At 40.7% G+C, this 25,605-nt stretch overlaps 1 protein-coding gene across 2 annotated transcripts; it reads left to right on the forward strand.

The window, feature by feature from the left end:
* The first annotated feature begins 533 nt into the window (after positions 1-533).
* Positions 534-25,605, forward strand: LOC112262137 (NLR family CARD domain-containing protein 3). 2 transcript variants are annotated; one of them, XM_024437854.2, is made up of 12 exons: positions 534-660; positions 2,720-2,850; positions 4,552-4,604; positions 6,115-6,228; positions 13,892-13,938; positions 17,409-19,197; positions 19,313-19,486; positions 21,609-21,779; positions 21,951-22,121; positions 23,821-24,039; positions 24,141-24,175; positions 24,486-25,605. In XM_024437854.2, the coding sequence occupies exons 2-12, from the start codon at positions 2,806-2,808 to the stop codon at positions 25,049-25,051; spliced, it is 3,384 nt and encodes a 1,127-aa protein (XP_024293622.1). In that variant the 5' UTR covers positions 534-660; positions 2,720-2,805; the 3' UTR covers positions 25,052-25,605. The 2 variants fall into 2 exon arrangements, with proteins under 2 accessions (XP_024293622.1, XP_024293623.1); XM_024437855.2 differs by having other exon boundaries at positions 21,960-22,121.

Consider the following 25,605-nt stretch of genomic DNA (forward strand, 5'->3'; position numbering starts at 1 on the left):
TTTCAGACCATGGAGGCAATCTTTTTTATTTTAGGGTTCCTCGTATGAATGTCTCTGGCATAGGTTTTTAAGCTATCATTTAAATGAAAACCGACCCCTGTTTGTCACGTATCCACCCCAGGCTGCCCTGAATCACGCACGCCTGCCTTCCCTTGTCACGCACATCAGTGTTGTTGGACTCACCCATGATCTATTTATTTCCTTCCCTATATTTGTCCGTTCCCCAGCTCTGTATTGATTGTCTTTTGTCTCTGTTCCTGTCTCGTGTCATGTCCGTTATTTATTAAATGTTTGACTCCCCGTACCTGCTTCGTCTCAGCCAGATCGTCAGTTTTTGTTCGCCCAGCCGGTCCAGGAGTTTTTTTGTTTTGTTGGTGACGTCCGGGTGGATTCCGCCACGGATGGAAGCGGGGGTGCCTAAGCCAGCCCGTCGGGCATCCACGCCCTGGCTGGCCCGAGAGGTTTCCTTGCCTCGGTCGGCTCCGCGGCATCCCATCCCTCATCACGCTCCACCGGATCATCGGGCTTCCTCTCTGCAGCGGGATCGTCAGGCTCCCATGCCTCAGCCAACTCGCCAGGCTCTTACCCTCCTGCCGGTTCGTCGGGCTTCCACGCCCCAACCGGCTGGCCCAGCGCCCATGTCTCGGCTGGTTCGCCCAGGTGGGAGACCGGGTGGTGCCCTAAGAGGGGGAGGGGGTGTACGGTCAAGTCTGCTCCTGCAGTACCCATGAACACAAGTTTGACACATGAGTGTGTCAGGAGTAATTTACAAAATATCACAGCATATTGATTATGAATTTAGACATTTAAAACCAGTGTTTTGACACTCGGCTATAACTCAAAAATACACGAAAACAGAATATAAACGGTAATGTTAACTATTTTTTCAACAGCATTCTATTTAATCCAGTAAAAACTACCGAATGAGCCCAAAAAATGTCGTTTGATTTATTGATTTTGATGATATTATTGAAATCGTGAAAATACGTGTCTTGCCTGTCAGAACTCGTAAACTACAACACAGCATGTCAATCGAACATACTACTAAGACCAAACACGGTATTTCTTGAAGCTTAAAACTACTGTATATTCACAATTACCAAAGTTTGAAACCGTAAATGATTAAACTTCGCAAATTTTTTAAAACTTTAAATGCGTTATGAAATAATGACATGAAAATGATTTTAGGGCAGGTTGTCAGCTCTATCTGCCCGGACGCTAACTGCCAATCATGATAAGCACCCGGCCGGTTAGAGTAAGTTGGAGATTCCCCAGTCTGCCCTTACGCTAACTCACCAAGACCACCCAACCTGTCTATTAGGTTAGGTTCAAAACAAAGAAATCAAAACGTCTTACCTGCGTGAACATCTGTAGGATGATTTTAAAGAGAAGCTTTTTGGTAAACTCCGTTCCCTTCTTTGTCAATTACACACGCTGTGCTGTTCATCAGTCTCTTCCTATCACGAGACAATTTATAATATTGTCACCCATCAGACTATTGTCAATTTAGGCTACATCTATAATTATGATGGGCCAGTGGTCGCTCAGACCTTCTGGGGGGACTGTGAAACTGTGGATGCCACTGGTAGACTTATTTAGAAAAATGTCAAGTACGGAGGTGGACATGACTTTAAAATTGTAATGACATTAACATTTTAAATATGTTCCAAGGACATCGGCAGCTGTTCTAGCGTTAAACAATTGCAGCCATGGTTGCCAATTGGTTGTCAACAGCCTTTTTGGCTATTGTAGTCTTTTGACTGTTAACAAACCGGAATCTCTAAAGTTGTCAGAAGTGAGGCATGCAACTAACTGTGCCAGCGCCTGACCTAAAACCAACCCGCATTTGACCACTTCCTGTTTTTTGCTGTTTAACAGGAAACCAGACTTCTAGGAAACCAGTTTAAGCAAAGATTGTCTATTAAATTGACAAGATAGTCAAGTAACCGCTCTAATTATGGAAATACATGTCCTCAGATGGAAGACAGGCAGGAGAAAGCGAGATTAGGTGGGACTATTCTAGCCAATGAGAGGACAGATACGCGTGTGAACAGCAGGCCATGGAGATAGACACTGTATATAGACATAATAGGACATTTGAAATATATTTAATATTTTTTAACTTTTGTGAGTGTAATGTTCAATTTTGTTTGTATTTCACTGTTGTTTATCAATTTCACTTGCTTTGGCAATGTAAACATGTTTCCCATGCCTATAAAGCCCCTTAAATGGAAAATTGAATTGATAGAGGACTCATCTTTGTATCTGTGCCATTATAGTGTCTGACAATATGGGCAGCGCCATTGAGGCTATCTCCATTTTTAAAGAAGTAAATGTTGTTCTTCTTCATTGGCTGATTGCTCCCAAATCATAGGAAACCCCCACCCACTATACTGCTTTAAAATGGTGGAAGCCCTCAATGGCAATGTCCATGCTAAAACAGATTATATCCATGACCAGTCCTCTCTCTATGACAACTAGCACAAGATATAGTCGTTTTTTTTGTTGTTTTTTTTTTGCCGAAATGCCACTTGCCTCTACTTATATCAGTGTATTCGTAACAACTCAACCATTACAAAATGTATATTCAATAAAATAAGCCTCACGTAGCAAATTCGCAATACATTTTTCTGTTACCAAATTTGACTGTTACCAAATTCAACTCTCATTTGCCTCCGTACAAAAATTCCTCACTTTGTGCGATTATTTTTCTGGACAGATTTTGCCCGGAGTGAAACCTCTCGCATACCTCTTCCTCTCTGGTTTAAAGCTACGTAATAACCAGACTGCCATTTTCTGTGTCAAATGCAATGGGGTGGTTCCAAGACCAACAGTAAATACACCAAACCTGTAAGTCTGTTTTTTTAAATCCACATTTTTACAGTTCCATTATACTATTTTTAATAGTTTATTGATGTTCCTGATTGTTTTGGTGGCTGCTGTGGTGTATCTGTTCTTGGTAATAAGAGGGGAACCCAGTGTGAGGAATATGTGAATCCTTGTTTGCTTACATTCTGTCCCGCTCTCTTACATCCTGTTTACCCAGAACACACCCATTTAACCTGAACATCAACAACGTAGAAATCTGACTGCCTACATTTTCACCCGATTCTACATGTAAAATCTGTGAGCAATCGGTTAGCAAATTATAGCCAACACTGTACTCTGTTCAGAAGTGCTAAGTACTCTCGGTCAGCAAACGCTATTGGTGTGTCTGAACCCTTAGATTTGAGGTTGGTTCAGGGGTTTGTCTCATTAGTTCCATTGCGGCGCATATTCTCATCTGATATTTATGCAGACAATGTCCTAGTTATCGGCACCCCAAAAGGCTGCATGACTCTGGGTTGGTTTTAATCGTGTTCGAAGCACTTCTAGATGAACACATGATGTCAACATTCCTGTGTATTCATGGTATGGATGTAGGAGAAAAAATTAAAGTAGTCCTGTTTTGTGGTATTGCTATAGGTCTAGCTGGTGTGTAAGAAATATATTTGCTATTTTCACAGCCGGAATTATGAGTGCAATAACTGGCGGTGGGGTGAAGGAGCTGGGTTTTGATGAATTAGCAAGTTGTATGTATGAGGAAGGCTTGGCCACTCACTGGCCAATCAATTAGTTCCATGGCTTAATTCTGCATGTGTTTGTCTCAAGTTTTGTAGGTTACTGACGGTCTTTGCTTTGTCATCAACTCCAATTCAGCTTGGAACCAGAATATTATCTTCCTGAGCCCGGTTTCCCAAAGCATTTTAAGGCTAAGTTCATCGTTAGAACCTTCGTAGGAGCAACGTTAAATCTCCAAGCTGTTTCCAAAAAGCATTGTTATTAGCATTGCACTTGAAATGCTCGTAATCTAACACCTACCTCAGACCACTCTTAGAAAAGCTAAGTGTGTCGTTTGATGCTTTTTTGCCCTCCATGCGTCTCTTTATACACAGATCTCCACTCAACATGGATAAACCATGTGATTCTGTCTCTATGTGACCATGATAACTTCAGAACAAAGTTGACTACAAATACCAAGTAGTGAGGGCCGAGCCCTGGTAGACATCAGTAGTGAGGGCCGAGCCCTGGTAGACATCAGTAGTGAGGGCCGAGCCCTGGTAGACATCAGTAGTGAGGGCCGAGCCCTGGTAGACATCAGTAGTGAGGGCCGAGCCCTGGTAGACATCAGTAGTGAGGGCCGAGCCCTGGTAGACATCAGTAGTGAGGGCCGAGCCCTGGTAGACATCAGTAGTGAGCCGTCTTGAAGCTTGACTGGTTAGTGTAGCTTTTACTACTTGAGAAAAAGGTACAGGGACTCTGTTCAAAAGGGTATCTTAATTGGAACCCTGCATTTGTTTCTGTAGCCCACCAGAGGGGTGTAAAGAGGGTGTGCTCTCCTCAGTGTATGAAATCTGGATCACCTACATTCGGAGATAAGCTCGCCAATCCAAAATGGGTAGATTTTGGGAAGTGTGTTGCCAAATATCTGCGCTATTGCTCAGGAAAATGAGAAAATGCCCCAAAAGGTCTTCCAGTGACATCTTTGTCTTTTTCCTTTCACCTCACCAGAGGAGCAAGATGGAGAGGAAGAGAGAAGGGGGTTGTGGCCATAGATCTCCACTGTAAGTTGCTGTGTGTGTGTGTGTGTGTGCGTGTGTGTGCGTGTGCGTGTGCGTGTGCGTGTGCGTGTGTGTGTGTGTGTGTAATCAACAAACACAATCTTGGTCAGACTTTTGGCAAGTCAAGATGATGAAAAATACCATATCACATGCATCTCCAAACTAAATATATATATTTTTTAATGTTAAGGAATGGATCACGAATTGTCTACTCGTATCTGATAATCATTTCAAGTAGCATGCAGACACAATATCAGTCTGATTTATTAAAGGTACACTATGCAGAAATCACTCATTTCCTTGTTGCTGAACTTCGAATAGTTTGCCTAATTTCAGTTTGTGATAAAACAAGCAATTATAGTCTAGGTAATCATTGTACCATCTAAACCGCTTTTGAATATATTTTCAGCTGATTGAAGCTGGTGTACAAAACTGAAAGTAAAAGATACAAAAAACTAAATTTAACTTAACAGGAAGCATAAAAATAGAGCAGATAAAACAGATCTACCACTTCTTAGACTTACTTTCAATAATGTTTTATTTAATAATTATTAAACAAGGCAAGTCAGTTAAAGAACAAATGAATAAGAATGACAGATCTACTGTATAATAGTAATAAAAATGTATTTTTGAATTTGGTCACCCCCAAAAAGTGGATGTATTACAGCTCTAATTAAACAGAAATTAATCTTTAAATGAAACTCACATGGTCAGATCAGCTAAATACGAAACGGTGATAAATCATTTGATAAATCAGACTTCTTGCACACTGCCGTTTCTGTGCTCAAATCCATGCTTGTTTCTAAATGTGTGTGTTTTAATATAATTACAGCCGGCCACTATCAGTATGATCATTAAATCAGGGCTAAAGCTATTTATTGTGTTGTGGTGTTGTGGTTAGGGGCAAGGAGACATGTTGGTGGTAGGAATGTTGTTTTAAAAAAAATGCACATCAATGTCCCTTTTCATTATATTACTTATTACATTGTACTTATTCATTCAAATATATGTTGCATACCGAAGTGTAAAACTAAATTACACTCCAAAATCACATTTTCAGATGTTTTCAGACTGCTGATGTACAAAACTCAGGTCTCAAAATGTGCAGGTTGGCATTTATTGTCATGCATCTTGCCCTGGTGGCCATGCTGCAGAGTGGTCACTAGCTGGCACATACAATCTGATTTTAAACCTTACCCTAACCTTAACCACACTGCTAACCCTAATGCTTAACCCTAACTTAAAATTTACAATGTAGCCAATTTTGACATTGCAGCTGGCCCATTTAGCATACAAATCGCTCAGTTTTGCCTCCAGGACAAGATTCATGACAATAAATATCAACCACAACATTGCAGAATGTGATTTTGTAGTGTAATGTGTCTTTTAACTTGAAGTGGCATTCCTCAAATTGCAATTTGACATGGCACAAAACAGAATCCAGATGGAAAATGTCTCCACTGTGTCAACTTCAAATAGAATGAACCTAGTGTCTTTGTTTTTTTTTTATCAGGGTCCATCAGGAGAGACCCGGCTCCCCTGTACCCAGCTGTGTATCTATGAAGAGTGAAAATTCTATGGCAGATATAATCAACTTCAGTGTTGGAGACTTTACCCATGAACCAAGGTACAGTAAAACAATATATATGACTATATATTTGCAATGAATGAATTACACAGAAAAATCGAAGTCACATAGTCAGATTTTTTTCACTTATCCGGTGTACAAAAACAGCAGTGGTGGAAAAAAGTACCCAATTGTTATAGTAAAGATACCATAATAGAAGATGACTCAAAATACCAGTTGAGTAAAAGTCTTAAAGTATTTGGTTTTAAATATACTTAAGTATCATAAGTAAATGTAATTGCTAAAATATACTTGAGCATCAAAAGTAAAAAAAATAATTTCAAATTCCTTACATGAAGCAAACCAGACTTCACTATTTTATTGTTGGTTTTTTTGCCAGGGGGCACACTCCAACACTCAGACATCTTTTCAAATGAAGCATGTGTGTTTAGTGAGTCCACCAGATCAGAGGCAGGAGGGATGACCAGGGATGTTCTCTGTTTAGTGAGTCCACCAGATCAGAGGCAGGAGGGATGACCAGGGATGTTCTCTGTTTAGTGAGTCCACCAGATCAGAGGCAGGAGGGATGACCAGGGATATTCTCTGTTTAGTGAGTCCACCAGATCAGAGGCAGGAGGGATGACCAGGGATGTTCTCTGTTTAGTGAGTCCACCAGATCAGAGGCAGGAGGGATGACCAGGGATGTTCTCTGTTTAGTGAGTCCACCAGATCAGAGGCAGGAGGATGACCAGGGATGTTCTGTTTAGTGAGTCCACCAGATCAGAGGCAGGAGGGATGACCAGGGATGTTCTCTGTTTAGTGAGTCCACCAGATCAGAGGCAGTAGGGATGACCAGGGATGTTCTCTGTTTAGTGAGTCCACCAGATCAGAGGCAGTAGGGATGACCAGGGATGTTCTCTGTTTAGTGAGTCCACCAGATCAGAGGCAGTAGGGATGACCAGGGATGTTCTCTGTTTAGTGAGTCCACCAGATCAGAGGCAGGAGGGATGACCAGGGATGTTCTCTGTTTAGTGAGTCCACCAGATCAGAGGCAGTAGGGATGACCAGGGATGTTCTCTGTTTAGTGAGTCCACCAGATCAGAGGCAGGAGGGATGACCAGGGATGTTCTCTGTTTAGTGAATCCTCCAGATCAGAGGCAGGAGGGATGACCAGGGATATTCTCTGTTTAGTGAGTCCACCAGATCAGAGGCAGTATTGATGACCAGGGATGTTCTCTGTTTAGTGAGTCCACCAGATTAGAGGTAGTAGGGATGACCAGGGATGTTCTCTGTTTAGTGAGTCCACCAGATCAGAGGCATAGGGATGACCAGGGATGTTCTCTGTTTAGTGAGTCCACCAGATCAGAGGCAGTAGGGATGACCAGGGATGTTCTCTGTTTAGTGAGTCCACCAGATCAGAGGCAGTAGGGATGACCAGGGATGTTCTCTGTTTAGTGAGTCCACCAGATCAGAGGCAGTAGGGATGACCAGGGATGTTCTCTGTTTAGTGAGTCCACCAGATCAGAGGCAGTAGAGATGACCAGGGATGTTCTCTGTTTAGTGAGTCCACCAGATCAGAGGCAGGAGGGATGACCAGGGATGTTCTCTGTTTAGTGAGTCTACCAGATCAGAGGCAGTAGGGATGACCAGGGATGTTCTCTGTTTAGTGAGTCCACCAGATCAGAGGCAGGAGGGATGACCAGGGATGTTCTCTGTTTAGTGAGTCCACCAGATCAGAGGCAGGAGGGATGACCAGGGATGTTCTCTTGATAAGTGCATGAATTGGACCAATTTCCTTTCCTGCTAAGCGTTCAAAATGTAACGAGGACTTTTGGGCGCCAGGTAAAAAGTATATAATTTTCTATAGGAATGTGGTGAAGGTGAAGTAAAAGTTGTCTAAAATATGAATAGTAAAGTTCAGATACCCCCGAAAAACATCTTGAGATGTACTTCAAAGTATTTTTTACTGAAGTACTTTACACCACTGCAAAACAAATGGACTCAACTTGACATAGGCTCTGAAAACCAGACCACTGGGAACAAACTGGTTCAATCAACGTTGTTTCAATCTAATTTGTCGACGTATTGTGACATGGCACCTACGTGGAAAATATATTGCATTTGAAAAATGTAATCACCTGTTGTTTTGAGGGTGAAATTTCAACCACAGGATTATGTCGTCAGGGTAACCACATTTCAACATAGACAAACCTTACATAAAATATGTTGAATGTGTACCTTTAAAACAATGTCAGATTTTCAACGTTATATCTTACCATCAGAAAAAAAACAGTAGGTTGGGCTACACCTCCTAGGGGAGAATTGATCTATAGCTACGGTTTGGTCTCCAACCCAAGGCTTTAACCAATCCCAGCCCTGCTTAGCTATGATATGTGTCCCTGACCAATACCGACGTGCTATCGTGAGAATGATTGTTGAGAGATCTCCACTTAAAAACAAAATAGATTCACTGTTGTCAATAGAAGTAATCTCAAAGGGTAGGTTTAACAGAGTAAATGAAATATGACCATGCTTTTATCAATCATCAATGATGCTATTTAGGACAATATAGCATTTGCAAAGCCATCAACAGCAATTGTCAATAGCATAAGCCTTGGGTTTCAAACTCTGGTTGATTTAAAATTCAATGATATTTAGTGATATTGAATTGTGTTTGATTGTGAATGCAACCAAATATCAACATTTGAAGGAGATGTATCTTCTGCTTGGATAGTTCCATCTGTACCACTGACTTAGTCTGACTTAGTCCGGCTTTAATGTCAGTTTTTCTACAAATTGATATGTCGCATTCACGTCTCCATTGCAACCAAAAATCGAAGATAAAGAATAGGATTAAATCAAATCCAATTTGTATTTTAAAGTGCTTAAAAACATTTATTTGATTTAGTCCTATTCTATAACATTGATTTTTGGTAAAGAAGGAGATGTGAATCCAACATATACATTATTAATTTGTAGACAAACTGAAATTAAAGCCAGACTAACAAACTGAAATTAAAGCCAGACTAACAAACTGAAATTAAAGCCAGACTAACAAACTGAAATTAAAGCCAGACTAACAAACTGAAATTAAAGCCAGACTAACAAACTGAAATTAAAGCCAGACTAACAAACTGAAATTAAAGCCAGACTAACAAACTGAAATTAAAGCCAGACTAACAAACTGAAATGAAAGCCAGACTAACAAACTGGAATGAAAGCCAGACTAATAAACTGGAATGAAAGCCAGACTAACAAACTGGAATGAAAGCCAGACTAACAAACTGGAATGAAAGCCAGACTAACAAACTGGAATGAAAGCCAGACTAACAAACTGGAATGAAAGCCAGAGTAAATTAGTGTCTCAGATCCAAGTAGAAGATAAATCTCCTCCAAATGTTGATATTTGGTTGCGTTCTCAACCAAACACAATTTAATATTCATTTTGTAAGACAGTAAATAGCCTAAAATTAAGGCTGTTTTACAAACTAATGTAACATTCAACCTTAACATGAGTAACACATCCATGGCCACATTTTGAGGTTACTGTAACTATAAACGTCTTCTTATGTGATCATATAAAGTGTGCATGTTCAAGATGGCGTGCAAAGGTCGCCGCAGGTCAGTGGAGATCTTCACATTGCTGTAATAATCTGTCAGAATCTCGAACGCCATTGATCACCATGCAGTCCAGGTTGTTTGGTTCTGCTATTAGACAAAGCACAGTGATAACACATTAATCTGATGTAGAAATAAACAAAATATCTGACATTGTCTTCCCATTTGAACTTTGCTGTGCTTTTAAATGGTTGAAAGCGCAGTGATAAAAATGTGGGTGACAATTAAACCAAAAATCTGACATTATTCGTGCATTGGAATATGATTGTGCTTTTAGATGGTAGAAAGCAAGGTGATAACACATTGGAAATTCAACTAACATTTTGTGTGGGTGATTATAGCTTGTAAAGTCATTGATCAATGTTTCAACTAAATATGACTCCACTATCCACGTTAACATGTAGGTTACCCAGTGGGAGGACTGGGGTCAATTTGAGTTGAAGGCAGTCAATTCAGGAAGTAAACTTAAGTAACAATTCAACATTAGAAAAAAGCCTATATATTTTCAATGACTGAGGAATAGAATCTATTTATGTACATTTTTTTAATAACTTTATTTAATTAAATTAAAATCACTTCCTGAATTGACTGCTTACAATTTGAATTGACCCCAACCCGGCTGGAAACATCTGACAATGTGAAGGAGAAATGTTCCTCTACAGTAAAGTGGTATTCCTTAAATCGCAGTTTAACATACCACAAAACAGCATCCAGATTCAAAAACGATGTTTTTCCATGTATGAATATGTTATCCAATGTGTGTCCATAGGCTAATAGCATTAAGGCCAAATCCAATGTGTTTCCATAGGCTAATAGCATTAAGGCCAAATCCAATGTGTTTCCATAGGCTAATAGCATTAAGGCCAAATCCAATGTGTTTCCATAGGCTAATAGCATTAAGGCCAAATCCAATGTGTTTCCATAGGCTAATAGCATTAAGGCCAAATCCAATGTGTTTCCATAGGCTAATAGCATTAAGGCCAAATCCAATGTGTTTCCATAGGCTAATAGCATTAAGGCCAAATCCAATGTGTTTCCATAGGCTAATAGCATTAAGGCCAAATCCAATGTGTGTCCATAGGCTAATAGCATTAAGGCCAAATCCAATGTGTTTCCATAGGCTAATAGCATTAAGGCCAAATCCAATGTGTTTCCATAGGCTAATAGCATTAAGGCCAAATCCAATGTGTTTCCATAGGCTAATAGCATTAAGGCCAAATCCAATGTGTTTCCATAGGCTAATAGCATTAAGGCCAAATCCAATGTGTTTCCATAGGCTAATAGCATTAAGGCCAAATCCAATGCTGCAACAATAACAAACATCCCATCAGTCTACAGACAACACCACATAATGACAAAGCAAAAACAGTTTTCTTGAAATTGTTGCTAATATATTAAAAAGAAAAAACACACATAGCTTATTTACATAAGTATTCAGACCCTTTGCTATTAGACTTGAAATTGAGCTCAGGTGCATCCTGTTTCCATTGATTATCCTTGAGATGTTTCTACAACTTGATTGGAGTCCACCTGTGGTGAATTCAATTGATTGGACATGATTTGGAAAGGCACGCACCTGTCTATATAATGTCCCACAGCTGACAGTGCATGTCAGAACAAAAACCAAGCCATGAGGTCAAAGGAATTGTCCGTAGAGCTCAGAGACAGGATTTTGTCAAGGCACAGATCTGGGGAAGGGTACCAAAAAATGTCTGCAGCATTGAAGGTTCCAAATAAATACAGTGGCCTCCATCATTCTTAAATCGAAGAAGTTTGGAACCACCAAGACTCTTCCTACGGCTGGCCGCATGGCCAAACTGAGCAATCGGGGGGGTGAAGGGCCTTGGTCAGGGAGGTGACCAAGAACCCGATGGTCACTCTGACAGAGCTCCAGAGTTTCTCTGTGGAGATGGGAGAACCTTCCAGAAGGACAACCATCTCTGCAGCACTGCAACACTGGGAGACTAGTCAGATTGAGGGGAAGATAAACAGAGCAAAGTACAGAGAGAACCTTGATGAAAACGCGTGACCTCAGACTGGAATGACCCAGGTCAATGACCCTAAGCACACAGCCAAGACAATGTAGGAGTGGCTTCGGGACAAGTCTTTGAATGTCCTTGAGTGGCCCAGCCAGAGCCCGGTCTTGAACCCAGTTAAACATCTCTGGAGAGACCTGAAAATAGCTGTGCAGCTACTCTCCCCATCCAACCTGACAGAGCTTGAGAGGATTTGTAGAGAAGAATGGGAGAAACTCCCCAAATACAGGTGTGCCAAGCTTGTAGGGTCACACCCAAGAAGACTTGAGGCTGTAATCCCTGCCAAAGATGCTTCAACAAAGTACTGAGTAAAAAGTCTGAATACGTACGTAAATGTGATATTTCAGTTTTTCTTTTTCTTTTTTTGCTAAAATTTCTAAAAACCTGTTTTTGCTTTGTCATTATGGGGTACAATTTAGAATCAGTCTGTAATGTAACAAAATGTGGAAAAAGTCAAGGAGTCTGAATATTTTCTGAATGCACTGTATACCTACAAGGCTACTAAAATTCAAAATCAAATAGCTATGTAAATGATTCATGGTATAACCATCATAAAACAATTCTTAGCATTCTCAAGTATTTAAGGAAAGCAAATTGGCTTGCCCCAGAAGTGTAGAGTTCCAGTGACAAGAGGATTTTGAGATATCTATCTATTTCTGATGCTAGAAAGTGAATAAAAGTATATTGTATAGATCAATAAAAACAAAGAAGGCTATTTTTAAATAACTTCTATATAAAATCTTGTACAGTATTTATTTATCTGTTATTTTACCAGGTAAGTTGACTGAGAACACGTTCTCATTTGCAGCAAATGATCTGGGGAATAGTTACAGGGGAAAGGAATGAGCCAATTGTAAACTGGGGATTATTAGGTGACCGTGATGGTTTGAGGGTCAGATTGGGAATTTAGCCAGGACACCAGGGTTAACACCCCTACGATAAGTGCCATGGGATCTTTAATGACCTCAGAGAGTCAGGACACCCGTTTAACGTCCCATCCGAAAGACTGCACCCTACACAGGGCAACGTCCCCAATTACTGCCCTGGGGCATTGGGATATTTTTTTAGACCAGAGGAAAGAGTGCCTCCTACTGGCCCTCCAACACCATTTCCAGCAGCATCTGGTCTCCCATCCAGGGACTGACCAGGACAACCCTTGCGTAGCTTCAGAAGAAAGCCAGCAGTGGTATGCAGGGTGGTATGCTGTATAATCACTGTTTGTCAGCTTTATGTAATTGGTGTTACCACCTTGAAAATCACTACGAGGGCCTTGAGCATTTTCTCCAGTGTGCAAATTGTTACCGGGAGAGGGCTCTGTATTAAAGAAAATGATTAGTTAATCAAATCAAATCAAATGTATTTATATAACCCTTCGTACATCAGCTGATATCTCAAAGTGCTGTACAGAAACCCAGCCTAAAACCACAAACAGCAAGCAATGCAGGTGCAGAAGCACGCTTAATCACACCCTTTTAGTGTGTTATAAATGTTTGTGTTCTGTTGAAACTATGCCTTTTCTAATTCCAAAATGTAATTTAGTGTTACTCAATTTAATTAAGTGAAATAACAATTTGAGCAAAATGATTAATCATATAACATTTAGTAAATTATTTTTTAAACATTGATGACCTTAGATTTTAGCATTTGTGGCCTCCATTTCAGAAAATCCTCATTTTCCTAAAATGTCTCATTGGTGTTACCATCGTTGGTGTTACTACTCCTACCGATTGCACAATGTTATCATATTCGTTAAAAAAATATTTGAAGTAATTAAGCTTCCACAAAATCTTGAAAAATTAAGTAAATTCTTTCCAAATTGCCATGCCTAAATGCCACCATAATTCAAGAAAGACCTACATGTGCAGAGTGCAGGGTTGTTTAGTGCACAGGAAAGGGTATCCTGAACACAGGTCTCACAGCCACTCCATATGTACTGTATAATAGGCCATGGTTGCCTGACATTTTATTTTCATGATAAGAGTCAAATGAAAACATAAATTTTTCTAAACAATTGAAAGCTAAACATGTTCTGCAAAAATAAATTCTGAATTGCTTCTTCTTTTTTTCAGAACAATTGGTGACCAAGAGCAGAGGTCAGAGTCAGAGATTCCGAGTGGTCAGTACACTTGTTCACTGATTGGCCAGCTTTAGTCCTTTCTTGGTATCAATTCATAAGGAATGGATCACTATGATTGTTTAAATTAAATCATTAATAAATGATACATTGTTTTCAAGGGATAGTTCTCTCAAAATACAGCTTCATGATGTTTTCCAACTTGTCTTGGCTGTAGTCGAATCCCCAGGAAAGTTGTTGTGTGTGTGTTCCGATAACACTTTGCTACGACACAGTGTAGCAGCTAAACACCTACTGTTGTCGCGACGCCCCAGTCGACGGCCCCAATCATGTAAAGACTTAATTTTCACACAAATGATGGTGCAGTGAAACATGATGCAATAATTTATTCAGTAAACACTGTCAGTGTGGAGGACAGAAAATGGTTACTGCAGTCTGATGTCTCCTCTCCTACATTACTGTAGTCTGATGTCTCCTCTTCTAGAGTCTGATGTCTCCTCTTCTACATTACTGCAGTCTGATGTCTCCTCTTCTACATTACTGCAGTCTGATGTCTCCTCTTCTACATTACTGCAGTCTGATGTCTCCTCTTCTACATTACTGCAGTCTGATGTCTCCTCTCCTACATTACTGCAGTCTGATGTCTCCTCCTTCTACATTACTGTAGTCTGACGAGGGCTCCTCTTTTATTACTGTAGTCTGACGAGGGCTCCTCTTCTACATTACTGTAGTCTGACGAGGGCTCCTCTTCTACATTACTGTAGTCTGAGAGGGCTCCTCTCTTGTATTACTGTAGTCTGACGAGGGCTCCTCTCTTGTATTACTGTAGTCTGACGAGGGCTCCTCTCTTGTATTACTGTAGTCTGACGAGGGCTCCTCTCTTTTATTACTGTAGTCTGACGAGGGCTCCTCTTCTACATTACTGTAGTCTGACGAGGGCTCCTCTTCTACATTACTGTAGTCTGACGAGGGCTCCTCTTCTACATTACTGTAGTCTGACGAGGGCTCCTCTCTTGTATTACTGTAGTCTGACGAGGGCTCCTCTCTTGTATTACTGTAGTCTGACGAGGGCTCCTCTTTTATTACTGTAGTCTGACGAGGGCTCCTCTCTTGTATTACTGTAGTCTGACGAGGGCTCCTGTATTACTGTAGTCTCTGACGGGCTCCTCTCCTACATTACTGTAGTCTGACGAGGGCTCCTCTCCTACTGTAGTCTGACGAGGGCTCCTCTCCTACATTACTGTAGTCTGACGAGGGCTCCTCTCCTACATTACTGTAGTCTGACGAGGGCTCCTCTCTTGTATTACTGTAGTCTGACGAGGGCTCCTCTCTTGTATTACTGTAGTCTGACGAGGGCTCCTCTCTTGTATTACTGTAGTCTGACGAGGGCTCCTCTCTTGTATTACTGTAGTCTGACGAGGGCTCCTCTCTTGTATTACTGTAGTCTGACGAGGGCTCCTCTCTTGTATTACTGTAGTCTGACGAGGGCTCCTCTCCTACATTACTGTAGTCTGACGAGGGCTCCTCTTCTACATTACTGTAGTCTGACGAGGGCTCCTCTCTTGTATTACTGTAGTCTGACGAGGGCTCCTCTTCTACATTACTGTAGTCTGACGAGGGCTCCTCTCTTGTATTACTGTAGTCTGACGAGGGCTCCTATCCTACATTACTGTAGTCTGACGATTACATTACTGTAGTCTGACGAGGGCTCCTCCTACATTACTGTAGTCTGACGAGGGCTCCTATCCTACATTACTGTAGTCTGACGAGGGCTCCTCTTCTACATTACTGTAGTCTGACGAGGGCTCCTATCCTACATTACTGTAGTCTGACGAGGGCTCCTCTCTTGTATTACTGTAGTCTGACGAGGGCTCCTCTCTTGTATTACTGTAGTCTGACGAGGGCTCCTCTCCTACATTACTGTAGTCTGACGAGGGCTCCTCTCTTGTATTACTGTAGTCTGACGAGGGCTCCTCTTCTACATTACTGTAGTCTGACGAGGGCTCCTCTCTTGTATTACTGTAGTCTGACGAGGGCTCCTCTCTTGTATTACTGTAGTCTGACGAGGGCTCCTCTCCTACATTACTGTAGTCTGAGAGGGCTCCTCTCTTGTATTACTGTAGTCTGACGAGGGCTCCTCTCCTACATTACTGTAGTCTGACGAGGGCTCCTCTCTTGTATTACTGTAGTCTGAAGAGGGCTCCACTTGTATTACTGTAGTCTGACGAGGGCTCCTCTTTATTACTGTAGTCTGACGAGGGCTCCTCTTCTACATTACTGTAGTCTGTCATTACTGTAGTCTGACGGGCTCCTCTCTTGTATTACTGTAGTCTGACTGTAGTCTGACGAGGGCTCCTATCCTACATTACTGTAGTCTGACTGGGCTCCTCTCCTACATTACTGTAGTCTGACGAGGGCTCCTATCCTACATTACTGTAGTCTGACGAGGGCTTACATTACTGTAGTCTGACGAGGGCTCCTCTCTTGTATTACTGTAGTCTGACGAGGGCTCCTCTTCTACATTACTGTAGTCTGACGAGGGCTCCTCTCCTACATTACTGTAGTCTGACGAGGGCTCCTATCCTACATTACTGTAGTCTGACGAGGGATCCTCTCCTACATTACTGTAGTCTGACGAGGGCTCCTCTCTTGTATTACTGTAGTCTGACGAGGGCTCCTCTTCTACATTACTGTAGTCTGACGAGGGCTCCTCTCTTGTATTACTGTAGTCTGACGAGGGCTCCTCTCCTACATTACTGTAGTCTGACGAGGGCTCCTCTCTTGTATTACTGTAGTCTGACGAGGGCTCCTCTCCTATATTTTCTCTCGTCCCGACTCCTGGGTGCTGCTTGACTTTCACGCTCTACTCTACTGTCACCCAGAATTCTGCAAACTGAAGTGGATTTCTCAAGTATTGATCAGAATATTCTGCTCATATCTGGCCAATGTAGGGATCTGTAATTATGTGAATGTTAGTTTGCGCGCAAGCAAATGATCACGTAAAATGTATTTATGCAGTGAATTTGTTTCCGCTCAGATCAGGCAAATAGAAAACTTTGATGAATCAGATGTACACTTTTGTGCTCAACCACCTCTGTGGAAAAAAAATACTTATCCAAAAATCAAAAATAGCCAAGGTAAGTGGACAAATCATATGAGATTGTGTTTTGAGTAGAAGATCCCTTTAATTACCCTCTATACTGCTAGAGCTAACGAATCAAAATGAGGAGTTATCATCCTTCATATCATTGTTTCTAATGTTGAGAGTCCTTAGGACTGCATGTTATTCCTCCTAATACATTTATTTGACCAGTGATGCTGAAAATCATAAATGTAACTGTGAAAAGAACGGTTTCAGGATTATGGAAAATGTATTTGTAATTTGCATTCCCCCAAAAATTGAGCTGTACACTACACTTTTTAGTAATTATCAGGGAACATTGAACTCTCTGTCAAACTACATCTGTAAAGTTAATGATTTTGCTATTTATAATACTTGTTTCATCAAATAGATGAACTTCATCTGGTGTATCAACTCAAATCTACCCTGAAGAAGAGACATGAATGCATATTTGAGGGAATAGCTAAACAAGGCCACTCAACACTTCTCAATAAGATCTACACAGAGCTCTACATCACAGAGGGTGGAAGCGGAGATGTCAATAACGAACATGAGGTGAGACAGATTGAAACAGCTTCCAGGAAATCAGCAGCACAAGGGACAAAAATCAAATGTAACGACATCTTTAAACCCTCACCTGGACAAGACAAACCTATCAGAACTGTGCTGACAAAGGGAGTTGCTGGCATTGGAAAAACTGTCTCTGTGCAGAAGTTCATTCTGGACTGGGCTGAAGGAAAAGCTAATCAGGATGTCCAGTTCATATTTCCACTTCCTTTTCGGGAGCTGAATTTGATGAAAAATAAAAAAATCTGTTTGAATGAACTTATAGATCACTATTTCATTGAGATTAGAGAATCTGGAATCTCCAACTTTGACAGCTACAAAGTTATGTTTGTTCTTGATGGTCTGGATGAGTTTCGACTTCCTCTAGACTTCAAGAACAACAAGAGCTGCTGTGATGTCACAGAGTCAACCTCCGTGAATGTGCTGCTAACAAACCTCATCAAGGGGAATCTGCTCCCCTCTGCTCTTGTCTGGATAACATCCCGACCAGCAGCAGCCAATCAGATTCCTCCAGAGTGTGTTGACCAGGTGACAGAGGTACAAGGTTTCAACGACCCACAGAAGGAGGAGTACTTCAAGAATAGAATCAGTGATGAGAACCTGGCCTGCAGAATCATCACACACATTAAATCATCAAGGAGCCTCCACATCATGTGCCATATACCAGTCTTCAGTTGGATTACGGCCACTGTTCTAGAGAGACTGTTGTGTCAGGCAGAGAGTGGAGAGATGCCCAGGAATCAGACTCAAATGTACACACACTTCCTGGTATTTCAGACCAAACAAGGGATTCAGAAGTATCTTGAAGACCATGACCGAGATCCACACTGGGATAAAACGATAATTCTCTCTCTGGGAAAACTGGCCCTCAAACAACTGGAAAAAGGCAATCTGATCTTCTATGAGGAAGACCTAAGGGAGTGTGGCATTGATGTCAGAGAAGCATCAGTGTACTCAGGAGTGTGCACACAGATCTTCAGAGAGGAGTGTGGGCTGTACCAGGAGAATGTGTACTGCTTTGTGCATCTGAGCATCCAGGAGTTTCTGGCTGCGTTATATGTGTTTCTCACATTCAACCAAAGCAGAGAGAATCCACTGGTCAAAAAGAGATCTTCATTCAGGGACCAGGAATCATCAATCGGACACAAATCTACGATCGACTTCTACAACAGTGCAGTAGATAAAGCTTTACAGAGCGAGAATGGACACCTGGATCTGTTCCTCCGCTTTCTTCTGGGCCTTTCACTTGAGTCCAATCAGACTCTCCTACGAGGCCTACTGTCACAAACAGAGAGCAGCTCACTGACAAATGTGGAAACAGTCAAATACATCAACGAGAAGATAAGGGAGAATCCCTCACCAGAGAAATGCATCAATCTGTTCCATTGTCTGAATGAGCTGAATGACCACTATCTAGTGTGGGAGATGCAAAGCTACTTGAATTCAGGAAGTCTCTCAGAAGCCAAATTGTCACTTACAGAGTGGTCAGCTCTGGCCTTTGTGTTGCTGACTTCAGAAGAGGAGCTGGATGTTCTTGACCTAAATAGATTCTCCAGAACAGAGGAAGGTCTTCTAAGGCTGCTGCCAGTGGTCAAAGCCTCCAGAACAGCTCTGTAAGTACTTCTAATGGTTTCATAACTTGGCTGGGTGTGTTAGACTTAATATTTTGGCAGTTATGTTTGAAAATGTTCATTATGTTAATTGAATTTCAATTGATGTCCTATTCAGGTTGAATAGATGTCAACTCACAGAGAGATGCTGTAAAGAGTTGGCATCAGCTCTCAGCTCAAACTCCTCACAACTGAGACAACTGGACCTGAGTGACAATGACCTGCAAGATTTGGGAGTGGGGCTGCTGTATGCCGGACTCGGCAATCCACAGTGTAAACTGGAAACACTGAGGTGAGGTTATTTACATTGGCCCTTATCAAATGACGGTGCACAGATGTGATCATAAAGTGGATTTTCCTACCCAAATATCACGACGTAAAGGTGTGTGATTATGTTAGTTTCATGTCGTAAGGCAGGTAAACATTGAACAATCAAATCCGTCAAATACGAAACTTTGATCAATCAGACACGCACCTTTGTTGGATCTGAACCACTGCCACTCGTGGATTACGAGTCCTGCGTATCACACTATTGCTTTTTGTCAACTCGGTCACTGATGGCTAACCACCTTCAGATTGATTTTGTTGGTCTATTGAATATATAGAATATTTTCTGCTAAATTATTTAAAAAATCACTCTTCTGCAAGATATACATAAACAATTGAAGTATTTTCTGTGTTAGACTTAAGAGATAGTGTTTGCTTTATAAATGTTGTATTATGTTCTAAATCAAGAAAAACATGTCAAAATGCTAACTCAAATCAAATGTATTTATAAAGCCCTTCTTACATCAGCTGATATCTCAAAGTGCTGTACAGAAACCCAGCCTAAAACCCCAAACAGCAAGCAATACAGGTGTAGAAGCACGGTGGCTAGGAAAAACTCCCTAGAAAGGCCAGAACATAGGACAAAACCTAGAGAGGAACCTAGGCTATGAGGGGGGACCAGTCCTTTTCTGGCTGTGCCGGGTGGAGATTATAACAGAACATGGCCAAGATGTTCAAATGTTCATAAATGACCAGCATGGTCAAATAATAATAATCACAGTAGTTGTTGAGGGTGCAACAAGTCAGCACCTCAGGAGTAAATGTCAGTTGGCTTTTCATAGCTGATCATTAAGAGTATCTCTACCGCTCCTGCTATGTCTAGAGAGTTGAAAACAGCAGGTCTGGGACAGGTAGCACGTCCAGTGAACAGGTCAGCGTTCCATAGCCGCAGGCAGAACAGTTGAAACTGGAGCAGCAGCACGGCCAGGTGGACTGAGGACAGCAAGGAGTCATCATGCCAGGTAGTCCTGAGGCATGGTCCTAGGGCTCAGGTCCTCCAAGAGAGAGAAAGAAAGAAAGAAAGAGAATTAGAGAGAGCATACTTAAATTCACACAGGACACCGGATAAGACAGGAGAAGTACTCCAGATATAACAGACTGACCCTAGCCCCCCTACACATAAACAACTGTAGCATAAATACTGGAGGCTGAGACAGGAGGGGTCAGGAGACACTGTGGCCCCATCGGATGATACCCCCGGACAGGGCCAAACAGGCAGGATATAACCCCACCCACTTTGCCAAAACACAGCCCCCATATCACTAGAGGGATATCTTCAACCACCAACTTACCATCCTGAGACAAGGCCGAGTATAGCCCACAAAGATCTCCGCCACGGCACAACCCAAGGCGGAGGCGCCAACCCAGACAGGAACATCACGTCAGTGACTCAACCCACTCAAGTGACGCACCCCTCCTAGGCACGGCATGGAAAAGCACCAGTAAGCCAGTGACTCAGCCCCTGTAATAGGGTTAACCCTGAAGCATTTAATAGTACTATAAAACAAAATAAATATAAGTTCTGAGTTTTTTTATTACATATTTGAATCATCTAATGTTAGAATTAAACAATCAATATCAACAATATTTTAAATATATATTTTGATAGACCAAAGTATCAGCTATCATACCATGTAATGGAACAACTTTATTGTGTAGAAAAAAATAAAACACATAAGACGCAAATTACTGGATTCATGTCGACTTTGTCAGACACCATAAAAGGCGTTTTTAAAATTATAGTCCAACAAGTGTTTTAAGGCCTTAAGAGAAATGTTGATTGTCCCGTCTTTCAAACAGCAACTTTTTTTTCTCAGTCTCATGGCAAAATATGTAAAATAGCACGAGAACAAATTATCTGTTGGCATTTATAAAATAGTACCAAAACTTCCTGTTTCCATTACAGCGGTTATGATGATTTTTTTATACTGTATGACTTTTCTCACATGAAAACTGTGAATGGAAACGTGGTTAATGAGTCTGTTGTTATGCCTCTGAAGTGATAATGGCCTGTTACTTTCATGAGTAGAATCTAAGTAGTGGATGATTCTTATCCAATTTGTGCTGTCCAACTTGTTTCATTTTAGGTTGAATAGCTGTAAACTCACAGAGAGATGTTGTGAACAGTTGGCCTCAGTTCTCATCTCAAACTCAAACCTGAGAGAACTGGATCTGAGTGACAATGACCTGCAGGATTCAGGAGTGAAGCTGCTCTCTGCCGGACTGGGCAGTCCAACCTGTAAACTACAGACACTGAGGTCTGTATTACTGGCATTGTTGAAGAGCAGAACCTTGTTGAATTCCTTAATTTATAATATTTATTTGAAAGCTTTTGATATAAATATAAATTCAGGAAGGTCTGGTGTTACACAGTGCAAATACAGGTGAATTTTGATTCAATTTGTTTTGTCCAACTTGTTTTCTTTTAGGTTGAATAGATGTAAACTCACAGAAGGCTGTTGTGAACAGTTGGCCTCAGTTCTCATCTCAAACTTAAACCTGAGAGAGCTGGATCTGAGTGACAATGACCTGCAGGATTCAGGAGTGGAGCTGCTGTCTGCTGGACTGGGGAGTCTGCAATGTAAACTGGAGACACTGAGGTGAATTATTTAGCAACTTGACTTTACAACCATATATTAACTTTGGCCCTCATTTATTAAATGAACGTGACTGATCATAAAATGGACATTTATCAATATCAACGTGGTCATATGGTGTGTTCGAATTAATCCCACGTCTGCTCTGAGATGTGCGTACAGTCAGTTTTACTGGTGAACAAGTGAACGTCTGTACATTATATATCTTCTCTGCTCTACTGTTCATACAACAGTGGATTCTTCTACCCAAATATGGTGATGTTGGGCATGTCATTATGTTAATTTCAGGCTGCATGCACATGAACCTTCAGGTCAGATTTATGAAGTGAATTCATGTATGATCAAATCAGAGGGCTTGAACTGACTTTTTAAAAAAAAGTTTTATTTATTTATTAGACATTTTTGCAGGATGAAATCTCTTGAGATGCACCATCTCATTTTCAAGACTCCAAATGGAAACAACAAAACAATACTTAGTAACAAGAACAATATGGCAACTACTGTCTAATATTATTAACAATTAAATAATAAATATGGCTGCTACTGTCTAATATTATTAACAATTAAATAATAAATATGGCTGCTACTATCTAATAAAAATAACAATGAAATAATATGGCAACTACTGTCTAATATTATTAACAATTAAATAATAAATATGGCTGCTACTGTCTAATATTATTAACAATTAAATAATAAATATGGCTGCTACTATCTAATAAAAATAACAATGAAATAATATGGCAACTACTGTCTAATATTATTAACAATTAAATAATAAATATGGCAACTACTGTCTAATATTATTAACAATTAAATAATAAATATGGCTGCTACTGTCTAATATTATTAACAATTAAATAATAAATATGGCTGCTACTGTCTAATATTATTAACAATTAAACAATAAATATGGCTGCTACTGTCTAATATTATTAACAATTAAATAATAAATATGGCAACTACTGTCTAATATTATTAACAATTAAATAATAAATATGGCTGCTACTGTCTAATATTATTAACAATTAAATAATAAATATGGCTGCTACTGTCTAATATTATTAACAATTAAATAGTAAATATGGCTGCTACTGTCTAATATTATTAACAATTAAATAATAAATATGGCTGCTACTGTCTAATATTATTAACAATTAAATAATAAATATGGCTGCTACTGTCTAATATATTAACAATTAAATAATAAATATGGCTGCTACTGTCTAATATTATTAACAATTAAACAATAAATATGGCTGCTACTGTCTAATATTATTAACAATTAAATAATAAATATGGCTGCTACTGTCTAAATTATTAACAATTAAATAATAATATGGCTGCTACTGTCTAATAAAAAGCCGGAAGTGCCAACCTGACAATCAACAATTACACACACAGACATGGGGGTAACAGAGGGTTAAATACACGACATGTAATGAGGGAATGAATACCAGGTGTGTGTGGGAAAACGAGACAAAACAAATGGAAAATGAAAGGTGGATCGGCGATGGCTAGAAGCCCGGTGACGTCGACCGACGAACACCGCTCGAACAAGGAGAGGGACTGACTTCGGCGGAAGTCGTGACAATAGTTCCCTCCTGATAACCCTAGTGTTAGTGGCCGCCCCCAATACATTACAATTCCACTTTACATTAGCCACTAAGATGTAGCTTTTATTTTTTTTATTTTGTTTTAGGCTGGACCGATGTAACATCACAAAGAAAAACTTGGAAGAATGTTCCTCAACTCTCAGCTCAAACTCATCACACCTGAGAGAACTGGACCTGAGTTACAGTCAGCCAGAAGACCCAGGAGATCCAGGAGATTTAGGAGACCCAGGAGATCTAGGAGACCCAGGAGTAGAGCTGCTCACTGCTGCCCTGGAGGATCCTCAATATCATTCCGAAACAGTCAGGTAAAACAGTTCTGTTTTTTAATCTGTCAAATATATATATAAATGTGCAATATACAATAAGGTTTTCAGAGTCACTTCATGTCTTTGTGCTTTTCTTGCAGTGGCCACGGTGAAGAGTTTTTGCTGTTTCAGAGATGTAAGTTATTTGCTGTTAAATGTTGCTTTTATATCTTGAATATAAATATATATTACTAAGTATCCAAAAAGTATGAAAAAACAGCACACTGGTGAAGGCGGACGGCCAACCATGACTTCATTCCATTAGTCATTTTTCACTGCAGAGTGTATGAAGGAACAACACATTTTTTTCATGTAGTTTTTATCAGGCTTTATTACGGATGAAGTCGGTCGTCCGTCGTCACTAATATTTAGAAGATTGTTCTGGATACTTACAGCGCATTGCACTTTTCCAATGACTTTTCCATACTCTGTTCTTCCTTGATTAGCCTCAGTAGTTGCATGTGAGTTAACACTGGACCCGAACACAACATACAGACATCTCTCTCTGTCTGAGGACAACCGAAAGGTGACATGGGAGATAGAAGAGCAGCTGTATCCTGATCACCCAGACAGATTTATGGACTGGACACAGGTGCTTTGTAGAGAAGGTCTGACTGGGCGCTGCTACTGGGAGGCAGAGTGGAGCGGGGATGTGGTTGACATAGCAGTAACGTATAAAGAAATCAGCAGGAAAGGAGTGGGGAAAGACTGTGGGTTTGGATTTAATGACAAGTCCTGGAGAATGTTGTGCTCTGATCAGAAGTATACTGCCTTGTACAATAATAAGTGTACTTTCATACCGGTCCCCTGCTCCAACAGAGTAGGAGTGTATCTGGACTGGCCGGCTGGCACTCTGTCCTTCTACAGCATCTCCTCAGACACAGCAACTCTACTGCACACGTTCCAAGCCAAATTCACTAAGCCTCTTTACCCAGGGTTTAGGCTTTGGGTTGGTTCTTCAGTGACCCTGTGCCATGTAGACACCAAAGCCATCAAAGAAACACAGTCATAAGTTTGTCGTGATAATTGTGACGGCCACACATTTGATGTGTTCAGTGAAACATAATACAAATGAATGGGAAAAAATATCAGAATTTGGCTGCCTAACTAAACGCAGCCATTGAGCTGCACGTTAAAAATCAGTTTATTCATGCAGTTTAAAATTCACTTTGCATAACACACCAAGCTTTAAAAGACGCATGGTTTTAAAATATCCCCAAAATATTTATTAAAAGAGAGAACTTGCCCAAGCCTCCCCATTTCTCCTTCACCCAAATCCAGATAGCTGATGTTCTGAAAGAGTTGCAAAATTTGGACCCCCTACAAATCAGCTGGGCTAGACAATCTGGACCCTCTCTTTCTAAGATTATCTTCCGCAATTGTTGCAACCCCTATTACTAGCCTGTTCAACCTCACTTTCGTATCCTCTGAGAACCCCAAAAATTGGAAAGCTGCCACGGTCATCCCCCTCTTCAGAGGGGGAGACATTAGACCCAAACTGTTACAGATCTATATCCATCCTGCCCTGTCTTTCTAAGGTCTTCGGAAGCCAAGTTAACAAGCAGA

Source organism: Oncorhynchus tshawytscha, linkage group LG11 (assembly GCF_018296145.1).
Source record: "Oncorhynchus tshawytscha isolate Ot180627B linkage group LG11, Otsh_v2.0, whole genome shotgun sequence".
NCBI classification, from domain to species: domain Eukaryota; kingdom Metazoa; phylum Chordata; class Actinopteri; order Salmoniformes; family Salmonidae; genus Oncorhynchus; species Oncorhynchus tshawytscha.

Excerpts from the sequence above, each read along its gene's own strand:
- LOC112262137 (XM_024437854.2), top strand. The coding sequence starts at position 2,806 with ATGCAATGGGGTGGTTCCAAGACCAACAGTAAATACACCAAACCT. Across the intron at positions 13,939-17,408 it reads AGAGTCAGAGATTCCGAGTG|ATGAACTTCATCTGGTGTAT; the intron begins GTCAGTACACTT and ends TTCATCAAATAG. Across the intron at positions 19,198-19,312 it reads AAAGCCTCCAGAACAGCTCT|GTTGAATAGATGTCAACTCA; the intron begins GTAAGTACTTCT and ends TGTCCTATTCAG.